This window comes from Phocoena sinus, chromosome 4 (assembly GCF_008692025.1).
Source record: "Phocoena sinus isolate mPhoSin1 chromosome 4, mPhoSin1.pri, whole genome shotgun sequence".
NCBI classification, from domain to species: Eukaryota; Metazoa; Chordata; class Mammalia; order Artiodactyla; family Phocoenidae; genus Phocoena; species Phocoena sinus.
Genome location: NC_045766.1, coordinates 70,704,219 through 70,724,252, shown reverse-complemented (window position 1 = coordinate 70,724,252; position 20,034 = coordinate 70,704,219). Strand labels below are relative to the sequence as shown.

General features: G+C 48.6%; 1 protein-coding gene across 3 annotated transcripts; it reads right to left on the bottom strand.

The window, feature by feature from the left end:
- Positions 1 to 4,698: 4,698 nt before the first annotated feature.
- FAM43A (family with sequence similarity 43 member A) lies at positions 4,699 to 9,423 on the bottom strand. 3 transcript variants are annotated; one of them, XM_032630429.1, is made up of 2 exons: positions 5,235 to 9,423; positions 4,699 to 4,949 (listed from the first exon to the last, which is right to left on the bottom strand). In XM_032630429.1, exon 1 carries the CDS (start codon positions 8,463 to 8,465, stop codon positions 7,179 to 7,181), a length of 1,287 nt encoding a protein of 428 aa, XP_032486320.1. In that variant the 5' UTR covers positions 8,466 to 9,423; the 3' UTR covers positions 4,699 to 4,949; positions 5,235 to 7,178. The 3 variants fall into 3 exon arrangements, with proteins under 3 accessions (XP_032486320.1, XP_032486319.1, XP_032486321.1); XM_032630428.1 differs by having other exon boundaries at positions 4,699 to 5,411; positions 6,251 to 9,423; XM_032630430.1 differs by having other exon boundaries at positions 6,251 to 9,423.
- Positions 9,424 to 20,034: the final 10,611 nt, after the last annotated feature.

The window sequence follows — 20,034 nt, the reverse complement described above, 5'->3', positions numbered from 1 at the left end:
AGGAACAATAGCTTAAGGATGCAAAAGTGTGAACATTACCACTTAGGGAAGGGAGGGAGGCAGGCCCTGTGCTTCACACACACACACTTGGCCCATGTCACCAAGGTAGTGAGGGGAGAAATTAGAAGCCTGAGTTCTAATCGTGGCTCCACTGTAAGCTCCCTGCAACACCTGAACCAGTCCTTTCCCTTCTCTGAGCTTAGTGTCCTCATCTATAAAAGGAAGGGACTGGTCTGGAAGTGCGCTGAGGTTCTGTCTGGCTCTCAGGCTCTCAGGGAGAGTAGATGATCTTGGAGTGAGCTGGTGACCTCTTGAGCCATTCATTGTTGGCTAATCCTGGAACAGAGGGAAGGGAGAATCCCTGACAGGCAGCAAAGAATAAATTCCCCTAGGAGAGGGATCCAGGATTGGGATGGGTCCTGGAGTAGGGAGGAGCGAGAGGGTGGGGAAGATGCCCCAGGATGCCTACTCCCTCTTTTTTTTGCAGTACGCGGGCCTCTCACCGTTGCGGCCTCTCCCGTTGCAGAGCACAGGCTCCAGACGCACAGGCTCAGCGGCCATGGCTCACGGGCCCAGCCGCTCCGCGGCATGTGGGATCTTCCCAGACCGGGGCACGAACCTGCATCCCCTGCATCGGCAGGCGGACTCTCAATCACTGCGCCACCAGGAAAGCTCCCTACTCCCTCTTACTCCCAGACTTGTTGCCGGTGGGTCCTGGTCTCCCTTGTTAGGAAAACAAAACACCGTTCTACCAGGTGCCCTTATGGTCTTTGATCAGATGCCTGGGCTCTGCCAAATCTCCTTGGAGAGTGGCTGGGTTGCTTTCAAACTACCTTATCCCAACCAAAACAATACAGAGAAAAAGAGGGTAGGACTTGGAGTTAGGAGACCTGACTTCTAGCCCCAACTTGCTGAGTGATCCTAGGGCAAGTTATTTTATGTTTCCTAACCTGGCCCTTAGATACAGTATCAGTCTGCATTTTAGGACACACGATGGCCTCCAGGTTTTGAGGTAGTGAAAGGGATGTCTAGCAGGCAACTCCTGCTCCGACTTGGCCAAGAGAATATCACCTCCAAATTAGACTCTGGTGAGGGTCCAGGCCACAGTGAATCCTAAAGGTGTCCCCAGAGCCCCAGACAGTTTCTAGCCACAGTCAGAGGTTTCTTCTGTTCTTACCCACTAGGGGATGGAGGAAGGCAGAAACACACTTGACCTTAACCTTTGCTCCTTCTTTGATTCAGAACACTAGTTTTGCTATTATCTAATGCAACCCATCCACTTTACCTATGAGGATCCCAAGGGTAGAGAGGGGAAGTGACTGGACTGGGTCAGTGCAGACAGAGTCCGGATCACTTCAAGGCCTGGATTCAAGGCTCTTCCTTCAGGCTTCTGCCTATGCCACATTTTGCAAACCTTCATTTGGCTCAAATTACAGGGAGGGATATGGGCAATAACTTTGGTGACTACAATTCCATTAAAGCTAATTCCAAGTAAACCACCCTTCTCCAAACCAGAACCATCCCTTCCCTAAGAAGGTCGGGGAAGTTCCAAGGAAAATCTTGGGAACTGAATCTACCTGATGTGGAGTGGAGGAGTCAATTGAATCCGTCTTCCCTCCCTTCCAAACATAATATTCTTAAAACCTTGGCTCCTCCATCTGGGTGATGACCTTGAACTTTATCAGCCCTATTCTCATAGCATGAAGTAGAATCACCCCCTTTACTTACTCCCTCCTTAGCATTTCCTGAGCACCTACTAGGTGTTGGGCTCTATGCTAAGTTTAGTGAATCAGAGATGCCTAAAGTCACATGCCTGTCCTGGGAGAACTCAGCCAACCAGGAGGGATACAGATGATTAATAAATATGGTGCAAGGGAAAGAGCTCCCCCACGCTCAAACTACACCTGCTCTTCTAGGGCAAGACCTTGCCAGACCAGACCTCCGGGGTGGAAATAAGAGGAGACCAAGTTTCTCTGGGGGTGGCCACCCCACCCACCAGCAGCATCCTTGCCAGAAGGACAGACACCTGGCCCCTCTACCTTCAGCATCATGCAGCTAGTAGACACTCATGTGCACTTGTTGGTGGGAGTGGCACGTTGAAGAATGGCACTCAAGTTTATCATCCAGCATCTACCATGTGTAAAATGTAGGGGTACATAAGAAAGGGGGAAACAGGGCTTCCCTGGTGGCGCAGTGGTTGAGAGTCCACCTGCCGATGCAGGGGACACGGGTTCGTGCCCCGGTCCTGGAAGATCCCACATGCCGCGGAGCGGCTGGGCCCGTGAGCCATGGCCGCTGAGCCTGCGTGTCCGGAGCCTGTGCTCCGCAACAAGAGAGGCCACAACAGTGAGAGGCCCGCGTACCGAAAAAAAAAAAAGGGGGTGGGGACAAAGAACAATTCAACTGCCAGTTTCTGCCATCCCAAAGCTAAACATCTAGTTATAAGCCATAAAAACTGGAGGAATATGAAAAGAGCATGGGCTTAGGAGTTTGAACCCCTGGGTCTTGGTGTCTCCTTGTATAACTTTGGGCAGGACATCACCCCTCTGTACCTCATTTGTTCATTTCTAAGTGGGGGGTGGGCAGGGCCAAAGCATGCCCTGGAGTTGCAGGATTGGTGCTGATGGATGACTGTGTGCTTGGTTTGTTTTTCCTTTAAAGTTTGGGCTTTCTTTTCTTCCATGTGATTAAAGTCTGAACTAGGTTTGTGGGAAGAAAGAAAAATGAAGCCAGGATCAGGTGGGAAGCTGGGTAATAGGAGAAGCCCAAGGGGAACGATGTGTTACAGGAGGAAGTGGGGTGGGAGATAGATGAAGAAGAGAACCAGGAAAGGAGGTGGTTGGAAGGGCTGCTCTCCCTCGGGGTTAGAAACAAGGGCCTTTGCTGGTGCCACTGAACAGCCCTAGAGTGGTGAAGGAATTAGTGCCAAGCTGCAGGGCCACCTAGCCATTCAAACCACCAAAATGATGGTTAGTCAAGGCTGTTCAGATTGGGTCACTCCAGAGCTGGCGGGGGTGGGGGGTGGGGGTGGCGAGGGCCGGAAGTGGGGCTGGTCCCAGGCACATTGTGAACATGGATGAGCTAGCAGGAGCAGGAAAGGCCCCAGCTAACCATAAAGCCAGATCCAGATGGGGCCGAGCACATGGAACATTCTCCAGGGTAGTTCACATGCTGGGTCACAAAGCAAGCCTCAGTAGACTTCAGAAAACTGAAATCATAACAAGCATCTTTTGCAAGTACAACACTACGAGGCTAGACATCAACTATAAGAAAAACACTGCAAGAAACGCAAACACGTGGAGGCTACACAATATGCTACTAAACAGCCAATGGATCCCTGAAGAAATCAAAGAGGAAATCAAAAAATACCTAGAGACAGACGTGGCCAAGTACAGAAAAACCTGGTGCCAAGAGTATAGAGCGCCCTGGCCCTAGGGGCCTCCTGCCCGCCTGGAGCCCTGAGTAGTTTCCCACGTGTTAGGCAAGGCTCCTAGCACCAACAGTCTACGCACATTGCTAGCTCTGTCACGCATCACTTACCAGCAGATGCTAAGGCTACGGTTGCATACCACACAGAGGAAAGAGTTCTTCTTATTACATGACTAAACCCTTTAGAAATGAGGGCAACGAGCTCCTAATAGAATTGTTACGTTTCTCATGGTTCTTGGTGACTCCCATGCGGTTTTCTAATCTCCAGTGTGGTGCTAGGGGTGGATTCTACCGGCCATTTCTTTCTCCTTTCACAAGTAGAACCCTTAAAAGCAACTCTGTCCCTGGGAGGGCATTGTGCTTTCTCAGTATAACAGAGCCTTTCTGATTTGTTTAAAATCTACTCTTCTGCTGACTGAGGGGCAGTGAGAGGGAAGGTTTTCTTTAGGGGGGAGCATGCGTGTGTGTAGAGTGGGTGTTGTCTGACACTGTAATAGTTGAGAGGCTATGTAATACCATTGTTTATTTTACTCTGCCCTACTCCTCTCTCCTGCCTCAACACACACAAAAATTGTACAAACAGGGGATGTTTGTGCCGAGAGGTGGAGAAACACCTCCTCCGTGGACGCATGCGGCCACCCCTGCAACCATCTCTCTTTCAGCCAGAAGTAACTCCGTGTTTCGTGCAGTCAAGGCTGCAGTGTTGGACACCGAGGATTACTTAGTCTGGGGAAGACTGTGGCAAGAGTCTCACTGCATTTAAAGTACCATCGGGTAGTAAAGGAGAAACGTGAGCCTCACCTTGCGAGACGGAAAAGCTAAATTTGATGAATAAACCAGACCTCAGGTGCTTTCTGGAACATGTATTCCCACTACTTCGCTGTGCTTTTGTCACACCACGCTTTTCCCTCTGAGTGTCAAGAGTAAATCGGTTTTCCGGTTTTGTTTTGTTTTGTTTTTTCATTTAAAACATCTCTCCTTACGCTAGTGATGTCACCCCTGGAAGACTGAGATGTAAGAAGAGGTGAATCATGTATCACCTTCGCATCTCTTCTAGAATTACATCAGCCAGAGCCCTGGGGTGCAGTGGGGATAAAAGCCAAAAAGTAGAGGGGAGGAAAGAGGGAAAGGGAGGGTGCCGGTGGGGTGAGGGAAAGAGAGAGCCGGTTCTTTTGCAGTCTGCTTATTTTCTTCTTTCTCCTTCCTCAACCCCTAAACACCCCTTCCCTATTTATAAATCAGATAACAGGAAAAATCAGACTTTAAAGAGACAGTTGCCTTATATTTATTGATGGTGTTGGTGTAAATGTCACTTGTCTGAACTTTCTGACCAATCACCATACCCCCATCAGTCACAGACGAAAGCCACCTTGGCATTCTCACTGGGCACATCAATTGGATTAAGAAGGAAGACATGAAGACCCTGCGCCACCCCCAAGTATCCATCAAATGATCTTCACCGTGATTAATGTTCTCATCAGTTTCAAACAGCAAAGGAAATGGCAGTGCACGGAAATAACCTGAAATATGAAATTACTGAAATGTGAAATCTAACCGTGCAAACTAGCGATGACCCACAGCTGACTTTCCTGCCCTCTCTCTACCTGAGGGTTTGAAAACATCATCCAATAATGTGTAGCTGAGGTATTCAGCAAAAGGCATAGGGACTCTCAACCAAACCAAAATATAACAGAAGAGAAATATAAGCTAGGCCTTGTTCTAATGCCCTCAGAAAGTGACTCTGAATATTTTTCAATTTCCCACACACCCACCCACACTTTGCTTTTCTAAAGATCATCTTATACCTGAACCACTCCTGTTAATTCGGGAGAAAAGCTACCACCTCCCTTCCTCTATGGCTCCAGTGAATTCCAGACTCCTTAGGATCACTGGGTCTAGCTGCTCGGAACATATTTATGATGAAAACAAAACCAGGGGCCTCAGGACGCTACACGAGGGAAGGCCAGGAGAGCGATCAATTTCTGCAACATAGAAAAAGGGGCCCATAGGGGCAAAGGGAAAAAATAGTTTGCAGAATGCACAGTTTTGGTAGAATCTTATTACAGCTTCCAGCTGATCGGGTGTAGCCAAACTAGAGACATCTGTTTGGAGTTTACAACAGAAACAAACACACGGAAAGCATGAAAACGCTAAGACACACACACAGAACAAGCTCTAGCAGTTCTTCTCCGCCTTGACCTCCAAACCGTTCTCCCACTGGGTCATGCTGGGTTGTAGAAGGAGAGGAAATAGGCTCTTCCACCTGCCCCTGCCCCGACCCCACCCCACGTGCACCATGACTCATTCAAGCCATGACTGGAACCTCTCCACTTTCCTCTCTCCTTGACTTTCCTCCCAGGAAAAACAGAGATGCTCCCACTCCTGAGAGCATCGTGGGGACTTTCCTTAGTTCTCTAATTCACACCTTCAAAGCTCCTTGAGCCGTTGAAAAGGTGAACCACAGGAGGTGGTAAAACCTCAGAAGACCTTGAAAGTCACCCCTCCCTAAATAACCTCACAGGTCTGGCAATGAGGAACAGAACTCACCCGGCATCTCCAAGAATTGCCTCAAAGAAGTCAGAAAAAGCCTACGCTCACACAACTAATAATAAGTGAAGAACACGGCCCCAGCTGCAGCACACAGAGCTACAGAGGACCAGAAAGGCCCCAGGCTACTCATAAAGTGGGTTCCTCTTCCCTAATTACCTCCAAGCCCCGCAAAGGACAATGACTGTCCTCCCACTCCATCCCAGCCATGGTCACACCCTCTGCCGCCCAGCCCCACAGCCAAGCATTTTCTGAAGCAGGTCTAGACACTCACCTGTTCTGTTAAATTTTCCTCTTTATTCTCTCCCCACTGGCGGGCAAACAGAACTAGAGCAGTGCTACTCTTTAAAAATAACAAAATGTTTTATACACATTTCTGTATATACAACTGAACAACATTTTACATGTTCCTTTTGCACAGCAAAAGATATAAACATCGGACTCTGAGAACAGTTATGTACAAAAAAAAATGTCAAAAATACTTCACAACAGTGCAAAAATATTTTACACAGTATCATGGAGTGAGATCTTTTGAGCAGAAGCAAGGTGTGTGTGTTTCTAAAGGAAAACTCCTTTTTTAGATATTAGATGTCTTTAACTGTAAACAAAATGCAACTTTCTTTCTCCCCCCCTCCCTTCCCCACCAGTTATTTGAGGAATTTGGCAGAATTTCAAGGGTCTGAGCCTGAGGTAAACAACCCAAGCTCTCGCACCAAAAAGACTGGGGGCAAGGAGGTGGCACTAAAGCCTCAAACGTTGAGAGCAAATCCTTTTTTTTTTTTTTTTTTTTTTTTTAAGGACATGTCAGTGACAGCGTCAGGCCGCTCCCAGTTGGGGGCTGGTGGAGGAAGTTAACCCCTCCTCCTCAGGCCCCAGCTGCCCACAAACAGGAAAACGGCCAGCAGGCACCTCACGCCTGCGGGGCTTTGCTAACACCAGCTGCCCTTCCCCTCCCCAGACCCCAGAGGGCTGCCTCTCTCCCCTTCCTTGTAGGGTTTCCCTCCCCCATATCTCCACGTGCAATCTGAGCCCTGCTTCAAACAGAGCCAAACGTATGGGGGTGGGGGAGGGTCTGGGCCTCAAGTGTCCCCTTTCCCCTTTCTTGGGGGGGGGGGGGTCGGGAAGGTAAGGAAGTGGTGGAGAGACGGGGGTGGGGTGTCACGATGCGGCAACAGGGGCGCGCACAGGACATTGCTGGGAGCTCAGCCCGAGTGGGGCTCGTCTGGTCTGGCGCAGTCGGCGGGGTTGGACTGGTCCCCGGCGGTGGTAGTGGTAGCTTCCGGGCCCCCTCCTTCGATGGAGCTCTCGCTACCCGTGCTCTCACCCGACAGCAGGCGCGTCACCCGCAAGTCGGCCTGCAGGCTGCGCACGTCGTTGCCGAAGCTGAGCTCTCCCAGATCATTAATAAGCTGGGACAGCTCGGCCTTCATGTCGGAGGTGCTGCCCAGCAGCAGAGACGGCGACCCAGCCTCAGGACCCGGCGAGACCCCGCCGCCCCCCAGCACCTCTTCGCGGCCACTCTCCAGCGTGTCTAGCAAGTCCCCGCATTCGAAGTGCATGGCCACCACCAGCGCCCGCTGCGCCTCGGCCTCTTGCTCTGCCGGGTCTCCCTCCCCGGCTCGGTCCTCCTCCTCCTCCCCCTCCTCCTCCTCCGGGCAGCCCTCCGTGTGCACCCCTCTCTCTTCCTCCTGCAGCTCCTGCTCCTGCTGTTCGCCGAGCAGATCCTCGGTGATGGAGCCGAGCTTGGGCGCGCTGCGGCTGCGCTCCACCGGCGGCTTGTAGCAGCAGGGTCCGTGCAGGAGCAGCTTGCGCAGGGGCACTAGCGGGATGGTGTGCGCGCCCACCAGCTCCTGCTGTTGGTGACGCGCGTCGTCCCGCCGCTTGAGCCGTTTAAATTCCGCCAGAGCGTTGGCTGACGTCTGGTAGAGCAGCAGGGCCATGGCCTGCGCCTTCTCGGGCTTGGACACCAGCACCGCGTGGCAGCGCAGCATTACCGCCTTGTGTTTGAGCTCGTGCCGGTACACCCAGGCGAAGACCTTGGGCAGTCGCGCGTCCGCCACGCAGTAGGTAACGCGATGCAGCAGGTAGAGGTGGCCCGGGCGGCGCAGCGCACGCTCCTCGGCGTGCACCATGCGGATACCCTGCGCACTCACTGTCAGCTTCATCTTGGTGCCCTGACGGCCCGCCTCGCTCTTGCTCCAGATCTTGCCCACCGCTAGGTCGGTGCAGCCGTCGCCGCGCGCCTGGATGGTGGTGGCATTGCCCAAGTAGAGCACGGTGTAAGTTGGGTCCTCGCTGGTGATGTGCAGCTTCTTGCGCTTGGAGCGGAACATGCTGCCCACCCGGCTGAGCGCGCCTTCGGGGCACGCCCGTGCCAGAGAGCTGAGCGCCGAGTAGTGCAGGCTCACCGCGTAGCCCTTGGGTTTGGACGCCTGCCGTGGCGGCGCCTCGGCCAGCAGCTCGAACTTGTGCTTCTTCCACGGCAGCATCTCCGGAGGGCGCCCCAGCGCAGCTGGGCGGCGGCGGCGGAGCGCCGATTGAGAACCCGGCTGAGCCACCCGCCCCGGCCGGGCTCGGCCGGGGCAAGACCGAAAAATAAAACTCTGCTGGGAGTGGCCCAGTCGGAGGGAGTGGGGGCGGGGGAGATGTTCGAGAGCCCCGCCGAAAGAGGTAGGGGTAGAATTTTTTTAAAGAGGATTTAACTGCAAGGAGAGGGGGTGGGTAGGAGCACACAGATTTACCCCAGCCTGGGCAGGACCAGGGCAAAGAGTCTTGGGCAAGCAAAATGAGAGAAAGCACGAGAGTGGAGCAGAAAATGTCTTTAGAAAAAAGGGATGCGTGCGTGCAGCAAAAGCAGCCGGGATGGTGCGAGAATACGCAGGAACTCCTCGGCGAAGGTGAAAAGGGGCCCCCTCTCACACACACAATCCCCAGGGCTAGGGCCAGAAACCGCGGAAGCTCAACCGCGAGTGTGCCCAGGGGTCGGTGATCCCCACCCCCAAGAGGTGCTGTAGGCAGAGAGCCCCTCGGCTGAGCGGGTCCCAGAATCAGCTGCTTGCCCCGAGTGCGCTCAGATGGTGGGTCCAGCTGGCCGCGGCGGGCCCAGCGCAGCAGTCCCGCCGTGGCTCACTGCATTTTCTCTCCCGCAGGACGCCGGGGACTCTGGCTTCGCCGGCTCACTGTCCGAGCTGGCTCCGCCAGGGCAGCGCCGGCCTCCGAGGGCGGGGCGTGCGCATGGTCGGCTCCGGGGATGGTCGCTACCTCATTTCTTCTCTCCGGAGGGTGTCCGACTGCGCTCCCGGGATACCCTGGCTCGGCTGCCCGCCTTTGCAGCGCGCCCCCTCCGGTGTCGCGAGAGGTAGCTGCCTCGCCAGCCTCATATCCTAGCCGTCTGGGAGGAAGATCTCGGGTAAATATAGGCCGGCGCGAACCATTCGCCGCGCGGGGACAGGGGAGGAGCGGAGAAGAGGATCTGTTTCGGGCTTGGAAGGTCGGCGGGTTCCTGGTCTCTTAAAGGGACCTGGTTGCAGCCATTGGTTGAGGGAAAGGGGAGAACGGGCCAACCTGGCAATTAAATCCCAAGTTTACCAGCAGAAATTCTGTAGAATTTATCTACAAAAATCGCCAAGACCTTTGGTTACCCCGCAAGAAAAGCAACTTGAATTCTGACACTCCACCCCCAGCCTGAATTGCAACTCACTGATGTGTGTCTCCATCGGAACTTCTGGGGGAGGTGGTGGAGGGTGGGATTTACACTATAAAATACAAAAAGGTTGGGGAAATAGTGATTCTTTCCGTGTGTAATAGCTTTCTGAAATTGACTGGGTGCTGTTTAATTTTTTTTTTCCAAAATTTTATTCTATTAAAGAAAATAAAGAGGGGCAAAGAAAACGCTGGGACTTATCTTTCACCATCTTGGAGCCCTTTCTCCACAGGCAAAGAGCAGATAGTGAAAAGAGATGAGTGGTAATGGGATGGTTAGAGTGAACACTATAGTATGTGTTTGGTAAATAAGGTGCTTCCAGCTTCTAACCCCCAGCAGTGCCCCCTCCTTCTGTCAGGCCTCAGAGTAGAGCAGTTTTCTGAGATATACTCAATTTCTAAGTGATGCTTGTGTGTGGTTAGAACTCAGTTTATAATTTGGCAGGCCAGTCATTTAGTTTTATTACATCATTGTCACATTATGGATGAGAATTCCTAGTAAAAATTCAAATGATGTTTTTTATTTGTGTCAAATAATGCCCGGCCACCCTCCACAGAGAATGATTAACATTAATCATTCTTTTCTCTTGTGCCAGCTGGATAATGTCGCTTTAATCATCTGGCCGGCTTGACCCTTGGCTAGTAACTCATTTCTGGGCCCTCGAAACAACGGGCTTGCCTCTACGGTCTGCTCAATCAAAGCAAAACCACTTCTAGCTGGAATGTGCAGGTGACCCTACATCAAACTCCCAAGCTCATCCCAGAGGAGGAGAGTAGGCCCTCCCACTCCCCAGGCCCAGTCTACTGGGGATCTAGATGTCTCTGGCTTCCATACCAGGTTCTGATTTCAAAACAACTGTAACTCCTCATGGAAATTCTCTGGCCCTCTACCTTTACTAACTTTTAACCTTTCTTTGAACTCTAACCCAATTTTCTAGAGTCACTGGTGCTGCGTTTCAATTTAACTAACTTTCCTGAGTACCTTCTGGTACCAGGCCCTGAGCTGGGAACAGACCTAATTCCTGTCTCCAAGAAGCTCCCAGTCCAGTGAAGGATGTAAACTTCACCCACCTCTGGGCTTCTTCTGGAATGTAAGTTCTGTGAGAGCACCCTATCTCCCTCCAGTGCCTGACACTACTTAATTGTTGAATGAATGAATGACATATGCATGTAAACAAGAAGACAGAGGGAACTAAATGCCCTGAGACAAGACCCAAAGTACTCTGAGAAGCTGGAAGAAAATGTTCTTTGTGACTAGGAAAATCAGAAGAGGTTCCACGGAGGTGGTGAAGTGTGAAATATGGACAGGATTTTGCCACGGAGGGAAGAATTAAAGGGCTTTCCAGATATAGAGAACAGCAAAATTATAGAACATAAAAATGCGTGCACATGTGTAGTTGAGGATGGCATTTGACAATTGTGACAATGAAAGAAGAAAATTTCCTGATCAAACAAGGAAGTCTCCTGCTCGTGCCCTCCTAGTCTCTGAGGGAAGGAATGGCCTTTTCATGGCTGGCTGGTCCCAGAATGTCATTAGACCAAAGCTCTAATGCCTTACTCCTCAGCTACACTGATGGGTTAATGGAGGTACGGTGTTGGAATGAGCTGGTTAGGACTATAATAAGCCATTTAAACCAAGGTTAATTCCTCTTCTGTTCACATTTCTGGAATATCTTGCAGTGGCAATGAAGTAGATGGTATGTGCTCCAAACAAAAAATTCCGATAAAAAACCCACCAAATTAACCTGTGCTGAGTGACCTTTAGCTGGTCCATAACCTTGAAGTCTAGACTCTACAAAAGCAGGCATCATATTCAAGCAGTTAACATTTCCAAATTACTCAGAGGTCCAGGGACCAGAAGTGTTTGAGCAGGAAGAGAAGGGACCAGTGGTGGGAGCTAAGGCTGGTCTCAGCCTCCGCAAGAGGCACCTCTTTGGGCTTCATGCGGTGGCAGGGAAACCAATGGACCACAGCAGCAGGGAGGACTCCACTGGCGGGCCAGGGCTTTCCAGTGGAGCCAGAGTGTCAGACCCAGATGCACAGGCCCACAGAGCTGCTCCTGGGCTATCTTCTTAATAAGCCTGTTTTCAACCTGGGGAGGACAGAGAAATTCTAGGCAAATGTCAACACTCTGACATGTGAGTCCCGCTCTGTGCAGATTTGAGACACAGAGCAGTTCCAGAAGAGACCTCAGCAAAGTCAGCCGGAAACGGCTTAGAAACTGCATAGGACCGCAGACTGCACTTGTTTTTTATGACACTGCCCCATCTACTGGTGCCAGGCAGAAGTGACACTTGATGAGATGGTTTCTCATAGAACTGGATAAGCCAGTGGTTGAATCAATACACAGCCAAGTCACAGCTGGAAAGAAACCCAGCTTCTAACGTAACATGTAAGAGTCAGCCTTTTAGCGCGCAGGAAGCTTTCAGGCTGGTTTTCTCCCACCTTATTTCTTGCATAACGCTCCTGCCTCTTGGTCCCCCTCCCGCTACACCCCACTGAATGAACATGGGCTTCAGAGACGATACATGACGTGCCTGGGATCTTCAAAGTCATTCAACAAATATTTGTGGATGTGATTTGTGGATATACTGTGGATGTGATGTTGTTGCTGGGGATACTGCCCCAAAGCAGACAGACGGGTCTCTGCCCTCATGGGATTTATATCCTACGGGGAGGCAGATAATCAGCAAACAAATAACTAATAAAGTATCAGTTAGTGATAAGTCTCCGAGGAAAAGAAAACAGTGTTAGGAGTAGAAAGTAGCTGGCTTAGACAGCAGAGCCAGGGAAGGTATCTCTGGGCAGAGACCTGGATGAGATGGAGCCAGCCAGGCAAAGATATGGAGGGAGAACATTCCAACCCGTGTTGGCCGAAGTGGTAGTCACTGGCCACGTGCGGCTAATGAACACTTGACGTGTACTTGGTCCAACTTGAGATGTGATGCAAACATGAAATACACTCTGGATTTTAAAGACTTAGTAAGATAAGGAGGATGTAAAATATCTCAATAATTTGATAGTAATTACATATCGAAGGATAATATTTTGAGGTAATAGAATATACTATTAAAATTAATTTTGCCTGTTTCCTTTTACTTCTTTAATGTGGCTGCTAGAACATTTAAAACTATACATATGGACAGCTTTGCGCTAGGCAAAGGGCACACCCAGTACGAAGTCCCCAAGGTGGGAATGTTTCCAGTGGGTTCAAGGACTCTCTGGCTTCAAAATCCCACTGTGTGATCACAGCCTCTTACCCTTCCAGCCCTCTTCATTCCTTACTCTATCACATCAGTTCTTTAACCTTCTCAAGACCTCCAGGATCTACATCAGCATTCCTCACAAGTAGACTCACCCACTGGCTGCATCAGAATTCCCTGGGACAAGTCCTGGATCCCACCCTTAAATGGGAATTTCTGGAGTTAGGGACTGGGAGTATACATGCTGAAACTCCTCCATGGTAGAACAGTTACTCAAGTTTAGTGAGCCCTGTCCTAGCCCACTTCATTTTTCCCACTATCAACTCCTTCCTAGCCTCTTATCCTTGCCTTCCTCCCCATCCAAGACCTTCTGGATGAGCATCGGGTCCACAATTTCTGTGCACTGCACCCACCCCATCCCTGGACCACTACCACAATCACTGTGCTCTGCTTCTGGAGCTATAATGCTGAGAAGAATCCCTCAGCTGTTGGGGCAGTGCCTCAACCCATTCTGACCCCTCCTATGGTAGGCACAATAATGATCCCCCCCTAAGATGTCTATGTCCTAATCTCCAGAACTCGTGATTATGTTACAGCACATGGCAAAGGGGAAGGAAGATTCTACAATTAAGGTAGAATGGGTAGATAGAAAGGTAGATAGAATTAAGGTTGCTAACTAGCTGACCTTAAAAAGGGAGAATAATCTGAATTATGCAGTTGGGCTCAATGTAATCACCAAGGCCCTTAAAAGTGAAAGTGGAGACCTCAAAAACATTATGCTAAAGTGAAAGAAGACACAAAAGGTCACATACTGGGCTTCCCTGGTGGCGCAGTGGTTGAGGGTCCGCCTGCCGATGCAGGGGACGCGGGTTCGTGCCCCGGTCTGGGAAGATCCCACGTGCCGCGGAGCGGCTGGGCCCGTGAGCCATGGCCGCTGAGCCTGCACGTCCGGAGCCTGTGCTCCGCGACGGGAGAGGCCACAACAGTGAGAGGCCCGCGTACTGAAAAAAAAAAAAAGAGAGAGATAAGGACATACTGTATAGCACAGGGAATTACAACCATTATCTTGTAATAACCTAAAATGGAGTATAATCTACAAAAACACTGAATCACTAGGCTGTACACCTGAAATTAATATATTGTAAATCAACTATACTTCAATTAAAAAAAAAAGAAACCTGCCAAAGATTTCCAAAGCCTATGCTCTTTTAATTTTAAAATTTATTTTATTCTAGTAGAGTTGATTTACAATGTTATGTTAGTTTCTGCTGTACAGCAAAGTGATTCAGTTATACATATATATGTATACATTCTTTTTCATATTTTTTCCATTATGGTTTATCACAGGATATTGAATATAGTTCCCTGTGCCATATAGTAGAACCTTGTTGTTTGTCCATTCTATATATACTAGTTTGCATCTGCTAATCCCAAACTCCCAAGCCATCCCTCCCCCATCCCTCCTCCCCCTTGGCAACCACATCTGTTCTCTATGTCTTTGAGTCTGTTTCTGTTTCGTAGATAAGTTTATTTGTGTCATATTTTAGATTCCACATATAAGGGATGTCATATGATATTTGTCTTTCTCTTTCTGACTTACTTCATTTAGTATGATAATCTCTAGGTCCATCCATGTTGCTGCAAATGGCATTATTTCATTCTTTTTTGTGGCTGAGTAGTATTCCACTGTATATATGTACCACATCTTCTTTATCCATTCATCTGTTGGTTGTTTCCATGTCTTGGCTATTGTGAATAGTGATGCTATGAACATAAGAGTACGTGTATCTTTCTGAATTATAGTTTTGTCTGGATATACGCACAGGAGTAGGATTGCTGGATCATATGGTAATTCTATTTTTAGTTTTTTGAGGCTCCTCCATACTGTTCTCCAGAGTGGCTGCACCAATTTACATTCCCACCAACAGTGTAGGAGGGTTCCCTTTTCTCCACACCCTCTCCAGCACTTGTTATTTGTAGACTTTTTAATGACGGACATTCTGACCTGTGTGAGGTGGTACCTCATTATAGTTTTGATCTGCATTTCTCTAATAATTAGTGATGTTGAGCATCTTCTCATGTGCCTGTTGGCCATCTGTATGTCTTCTTTGGCGAAATGTCTATTTAGGTCTTCTGTCCATTTTTCAATTGGGTTGTTTGGCTTTTTTGTTATTGAGTTTTATGAGCTGCTTGTATATTTTGGAAATTAAGCCCTTGTCAGTTACATCATTTACAAGTCTTTTCTCCCAGTCTATACAAAGCCTATGCTTTTTGTGTTGAGTCAAGTCAGGCCTGACTCTGGAGGACCTTGAATAGCAGGTGGAGGCATCTCACAAACTGGGCGAGTCATTGGAGGCATTTGAGTAGGGACGTGCCTTGATCAGAGCCGGGGCTCAGACACCCACATCCCAGCTCTCACTCAGTGAGGGTTCCAGAGCAAGATGTTGCCCCTTTCTGGCCCTCACCTTCCTGCTTGTGAGCTGAGCGAACTCCCCATCTGGTTCTAAGATCACAGGAGGCTGTGTTGGTTTTCTAGGGCTGCCATAACAAATTACCATAAACAGGGTGGCTTCAAACAATAGACATTTTTTCTCTCACAGGTCCTGAGGCTGGAAGAAGAAAGCATCCTTCCTTGCCTCTTCCTGTTTCCACAATCCTTGGTGTTCCTTGGCTTGTAGACATATCGTTCCAGTCTCTATCTCCATCCTCTGATGGTGTTCACCCCCTGTGTCTTTTCTGTGTGTGCCCAAATTTGTGTCTTCTTATAACGACATCATTACAGTAGGGCCCACTCTAATCACATATGACCTCGTCTTCACTTGATTACATCTACAAAGATTTTATTTCCAAATAACATCACATCCAGGTTAAGACTGGAACCTCTGTTCTTGAGAGACACCATTCAACTCAAAGCAGAGGCCATGATAGGAAATTGCAGGGGTAAGAGAAGAAAATAGACAAGTTAGATGTCTATGAACTCTGAAGGTCACCCTGTGTCTGAAGCCCCCAGAGATGTTCTCACCATGACCTTGTTTGCCCTGAAGCCCCTCCTTTCATGCGCTGCTTGCGTGGAATATTTACCACCTGGACAAGGGCCAGGCAGAAATGCAAAGGCGTAAGGGGGCAATCAAGAGAAGAACGATGAGCCTTGCAGTGAGCCTTTCTCATCAGTGCCACCAGAGGCAAGGAAGGCCAAGTTTGTCCCCTCCAAAAGCAGAGGGCAGAGAAATTGCTATGCCTGCATGGTTCCCTTTAAAACTGAAACCTTGTATCTTCACTTTTCTGTTTGTGCTAACAGTACTTTAACTAATGATGACCGCATTTGCTAGATGGTTGGTTCATGGTGCCCTCAACCCTCACATGACAAAGAGGGTGCAATGTTGTCTTTTCCCTGGGTTATATGGTGAAGGAACCACCCTGCTATTGACAGCCTGGGCACCTTTTCTGAGACCGTCGTTGTGCCCCTGTTATTTCAGAGACTGGGGTGAAACAAAGGGTAGCGTGAAGCAGAAGGGAACCCATTGAGGTAAGGAGTCTGTTAAGCACCTTAGTGATTATGTATTCCAACACCCACTTTGAAGTATGAACCTCCTTGAGAACATCCTGATGCCTGGTTATTTAGCCTTTGCTTAAACACCTCCAGTGGCAGAGAGCTCACTACCTCTCAAAGCTATCCATTCCATCTTTGAACCATTGCAATTGTAAGTAGGTGGAAACAGATGGCAGTGGCAACTCTGTAGCTTCGCCCTATTTGTTCTAGTTCTGCTTGCCTCATGTCTACTCAGGACACTCTTCTCTCCTGTCCTAGGGTAGTCCTTCACATAAAGAGAAATGGCCCATTATACCTTCTCCTGAGACTAGCCATACTTCCTCCACCTTTTCCTCATTCCCTCACCATGCAAGTGTACCTGCTAACATTATCAATGTATCTATTAATCTATTAAAGTGACTTAGGGGAGGGCCCACAGTTAGACACAAAAAGTAAAATCCCAGTAGTCAGAAGACTTTCCCAGTGGATTAGGGTCTACCTGGTGCTATAGTTTGTGGCTCCACCAGCGACTTGAGCTATTTAACCTTGGATGAGTCCCTCTGTCAGGCTGATCACCACTAAAATACAAGCTCATAGGGGCAAGGAGTTTGTCCAATGCTGAATCCCCAGAGCCTAGAGATGAATGAATGAACAAGAGAAACCTGGCACTTTCCATCTGCAGATTTTAGAGTTGGTGATTCTTTTTCTTTTTTTTTTTTTCTTTTTTCTTTTGATGGTACGCGGGCCTCTCACTGTTGTGGCCTCTTCCGTTGCGGAGCACAGGCTCCGGATGCGCAGGCTCAGCGGCCATGGCTCACGGGCCCAGCCGCTCCACGGCATGCGGGATCTTCCCTGACCGGGGCACGAACCCGTGTCCCCTGCATCGGCAGGCGGGCTCTCAACCACTGCACCACCAGGGAAGCCCCTAGAGTTGGTGATTATTCATTCTACTTGGAGCCTTCTTTACTTCGTATTACTTCACTGAACTTTACTGGGTCTCAATTTCTACAACTAAAAGTTCAGAAAAACAACAGTGCCCTTTCTCACTTGTCTGTTGTGAGGGAAAAAAGAATGACAAAGTCATCTGTGAATAAAAGACCCCAGAAATTCCACATGTAACTACAAGAGTTGGGGAAAAAGTCCACAGGTTCAAATACAGTACACGTAGGATCTTGTAGCCTACACACCAAAACGAGAGGTCATTTACACGTTTCGTTGCACACACAATGACTTGCACAAGCAGGAAATCGATGTTTGAAGTGACTCAAATTAATCATTTATAATAACCACAAAGGGTTGCTGAACTACTGAAACTTGATTATGTGTAAGAATCCACTCATTTTCAACAGGGATAAATTGAGAATCGCAGATAACCGAAGGGAGTTTCCCTACTGATTCAGTGACTCTGCAGAGACTGCCAGACTTCTATTTTCACAACTCTCAGCCTTATGCAAACTGCTTTAATGTCCTGTGGAAGTAGTTGGTGTAGAGAATGGGAGAGAGGGAGGGGCAGGCTTGCAAGCTTGCCTGGGAACAATTTTTCTACCAGTGACACATTGTTGGCCAAGGGGTGAAAAGAAAACCAAAACAGAAACCCACCTACTCACCCCTCTCCATTCCCAGAAAGAGGTGGAGCCCAGAGGCAGAACAGTGCAGAGTTGGAGAGCAGAAAGCTACACCAAGATTTGTTCCTGGGTGTGGGTTTGCGGCGCTTGGAACTACATTTGTTGAATCACAGTAAATCGAGTAGTATGCAACATCATGAATGAGGAACACTCCGTATTGCTATTTGGAAACTGGATACGAGGCTTCCAATCTCAAAATCAATGCAACTTTCTCCAAGGGTCAGCTATTCAGAAAGTCTTGGCTTCAACAGAAAGTCTAAGCTATATGGGCATTCAGGAGGATCTGACCAGTCTTCCAGACAGAAACATTTCCACTGTCGTGACAAAGGGATGAGGGCAGTTTGGCTGGGTTGTGTTGTTCCCTTAAGTGTGTGGGTGGAATGGCTTCTGTAGTTAGAGGGCAGGGACCGGGCTGATTCATCTTTGCAACCCCCTCACTCGGGAGCAGCAGCCAACACCTTCCCCACCCTTCACCACCACCATCATCACTCCCTCCTCATCTCACTTGGTTTCTCTGAATCTGGATCCCATAATCATGTCTCATCAGCATCCTCAGGTCCCCTCCCTCCTTGCCCTTCTCACTGAACTAGCGTCATAATCCCTCAACATGGACCAATTATACATCTGGATTCTCACCTGCATTGTCCACTTCTGGGGAAAAAGTTGTTCAGTTGTGAAAATGGGTACCCCACAAAATACCAGGCAATGAACTTGCAGTATTATCTCATTTGCTACCTCTGCCTGACAGGAATTATTATTATCTCCATGAACCACATAAGAAAACTGAGGCTCGGTTAGTTCTTTTTCAATGGTAGATTTGAGGAGCATCTTGGGGTGATAGAATTATTTTTATTTTTGACTTACTTATTGGTCAGCCAGGAATAGTTGCTGCTATTTTAATTTTATAATGTCAGTGTCTTTTTGATGCCCCACCCATCTTGATTAAATTATCACTTTATTTGGTCAAGATTTTTTGGAGCCCATAAGAGGAATGACAATAGAAACCAAAAGTGTTTGCTTTCCTTAAATCTCTGAAGGTGACAAAATCTGGAAGAGGAAATGAGGGTGAAGTCCCAAGTTTCTGATTGAGCTCTAGGAATGAGGTAGCAGGTTTCTTTATATCATCTATTATTATTTTAACATCTTTATTAGAGTATAATTGCTTTACAATGGTGTGTCAGTTTCTGCTTTATAACAAAGTGAATCAGTTATACATATACATATGTCCCTATATCTCTTCCCTCTTGCATCTCCCTCCCTCCCACCCTCCCTATCCCACCCCTCTAGGTGGTCACAAAGCACTGAGCTGATCTCCCTGCGCTATGTGGCTGCTTCCCACTAGCTATCTATTTTACGTTTGGTATGTATATATGTCATATATTATTATTATTGTCACTAGAACATAAAGTTCATTGACTCTTACTGTATGAGTTAGTTTTATCTTTAACCACTCAGCTCCAAGAGAATGCCAGAAACTGCTAATTCTCTTCCATGGGTCTTCTCCATATCTTACTTCTGGAAATGATGTTCAGGTTTTTTAAAGACACACTGTTTCTAAGTTGAGAAATGGGAGAAACCATGTTCTAATGTATTCCTTTACTGATCTGTGAGCACTGCCTTCCCAAAGCCTTGCCAGCTACTACATGGCTTGTCAGCAGCCCTTTGGGTATTTCCCAAAGTTCACTCCAATTCAGTAAGAGTCAGCAGTGAGGTGTAGCACAGAACGGTCAGGGTCCCAGCTTTTCCTGACCCAAACTTGCTGTGACTGACTTTTAGCCAGTCCACTTCAGTATCTTCACTAGGAGGGAGTGGACTTCTCTTGCTACTCAGCGTGGCCTGTGGCCCAGACCAGCATCAGCAGCATCTCCTGGAAGTACAGAGTGCCGGCCCCCCCCCCCAGACCTTATCAATCAGGATCTGCACGTTAACAAGATTCCCAGGGGGTTCACATGCACATCAAAGTTTGAGAACTGGATTCTGAAATATACACTAACAACCG

Bases quoted from the DNA above. Each gene is read 5' to 3' on its own strand.
- FAM43A (XM_032630429.1), bottom strand. From the start codon at position 8,465: ATGCTGCCGTGGAAGAAGCACAAGTTCGAGCTGCTGGCCGAGGCGCCG.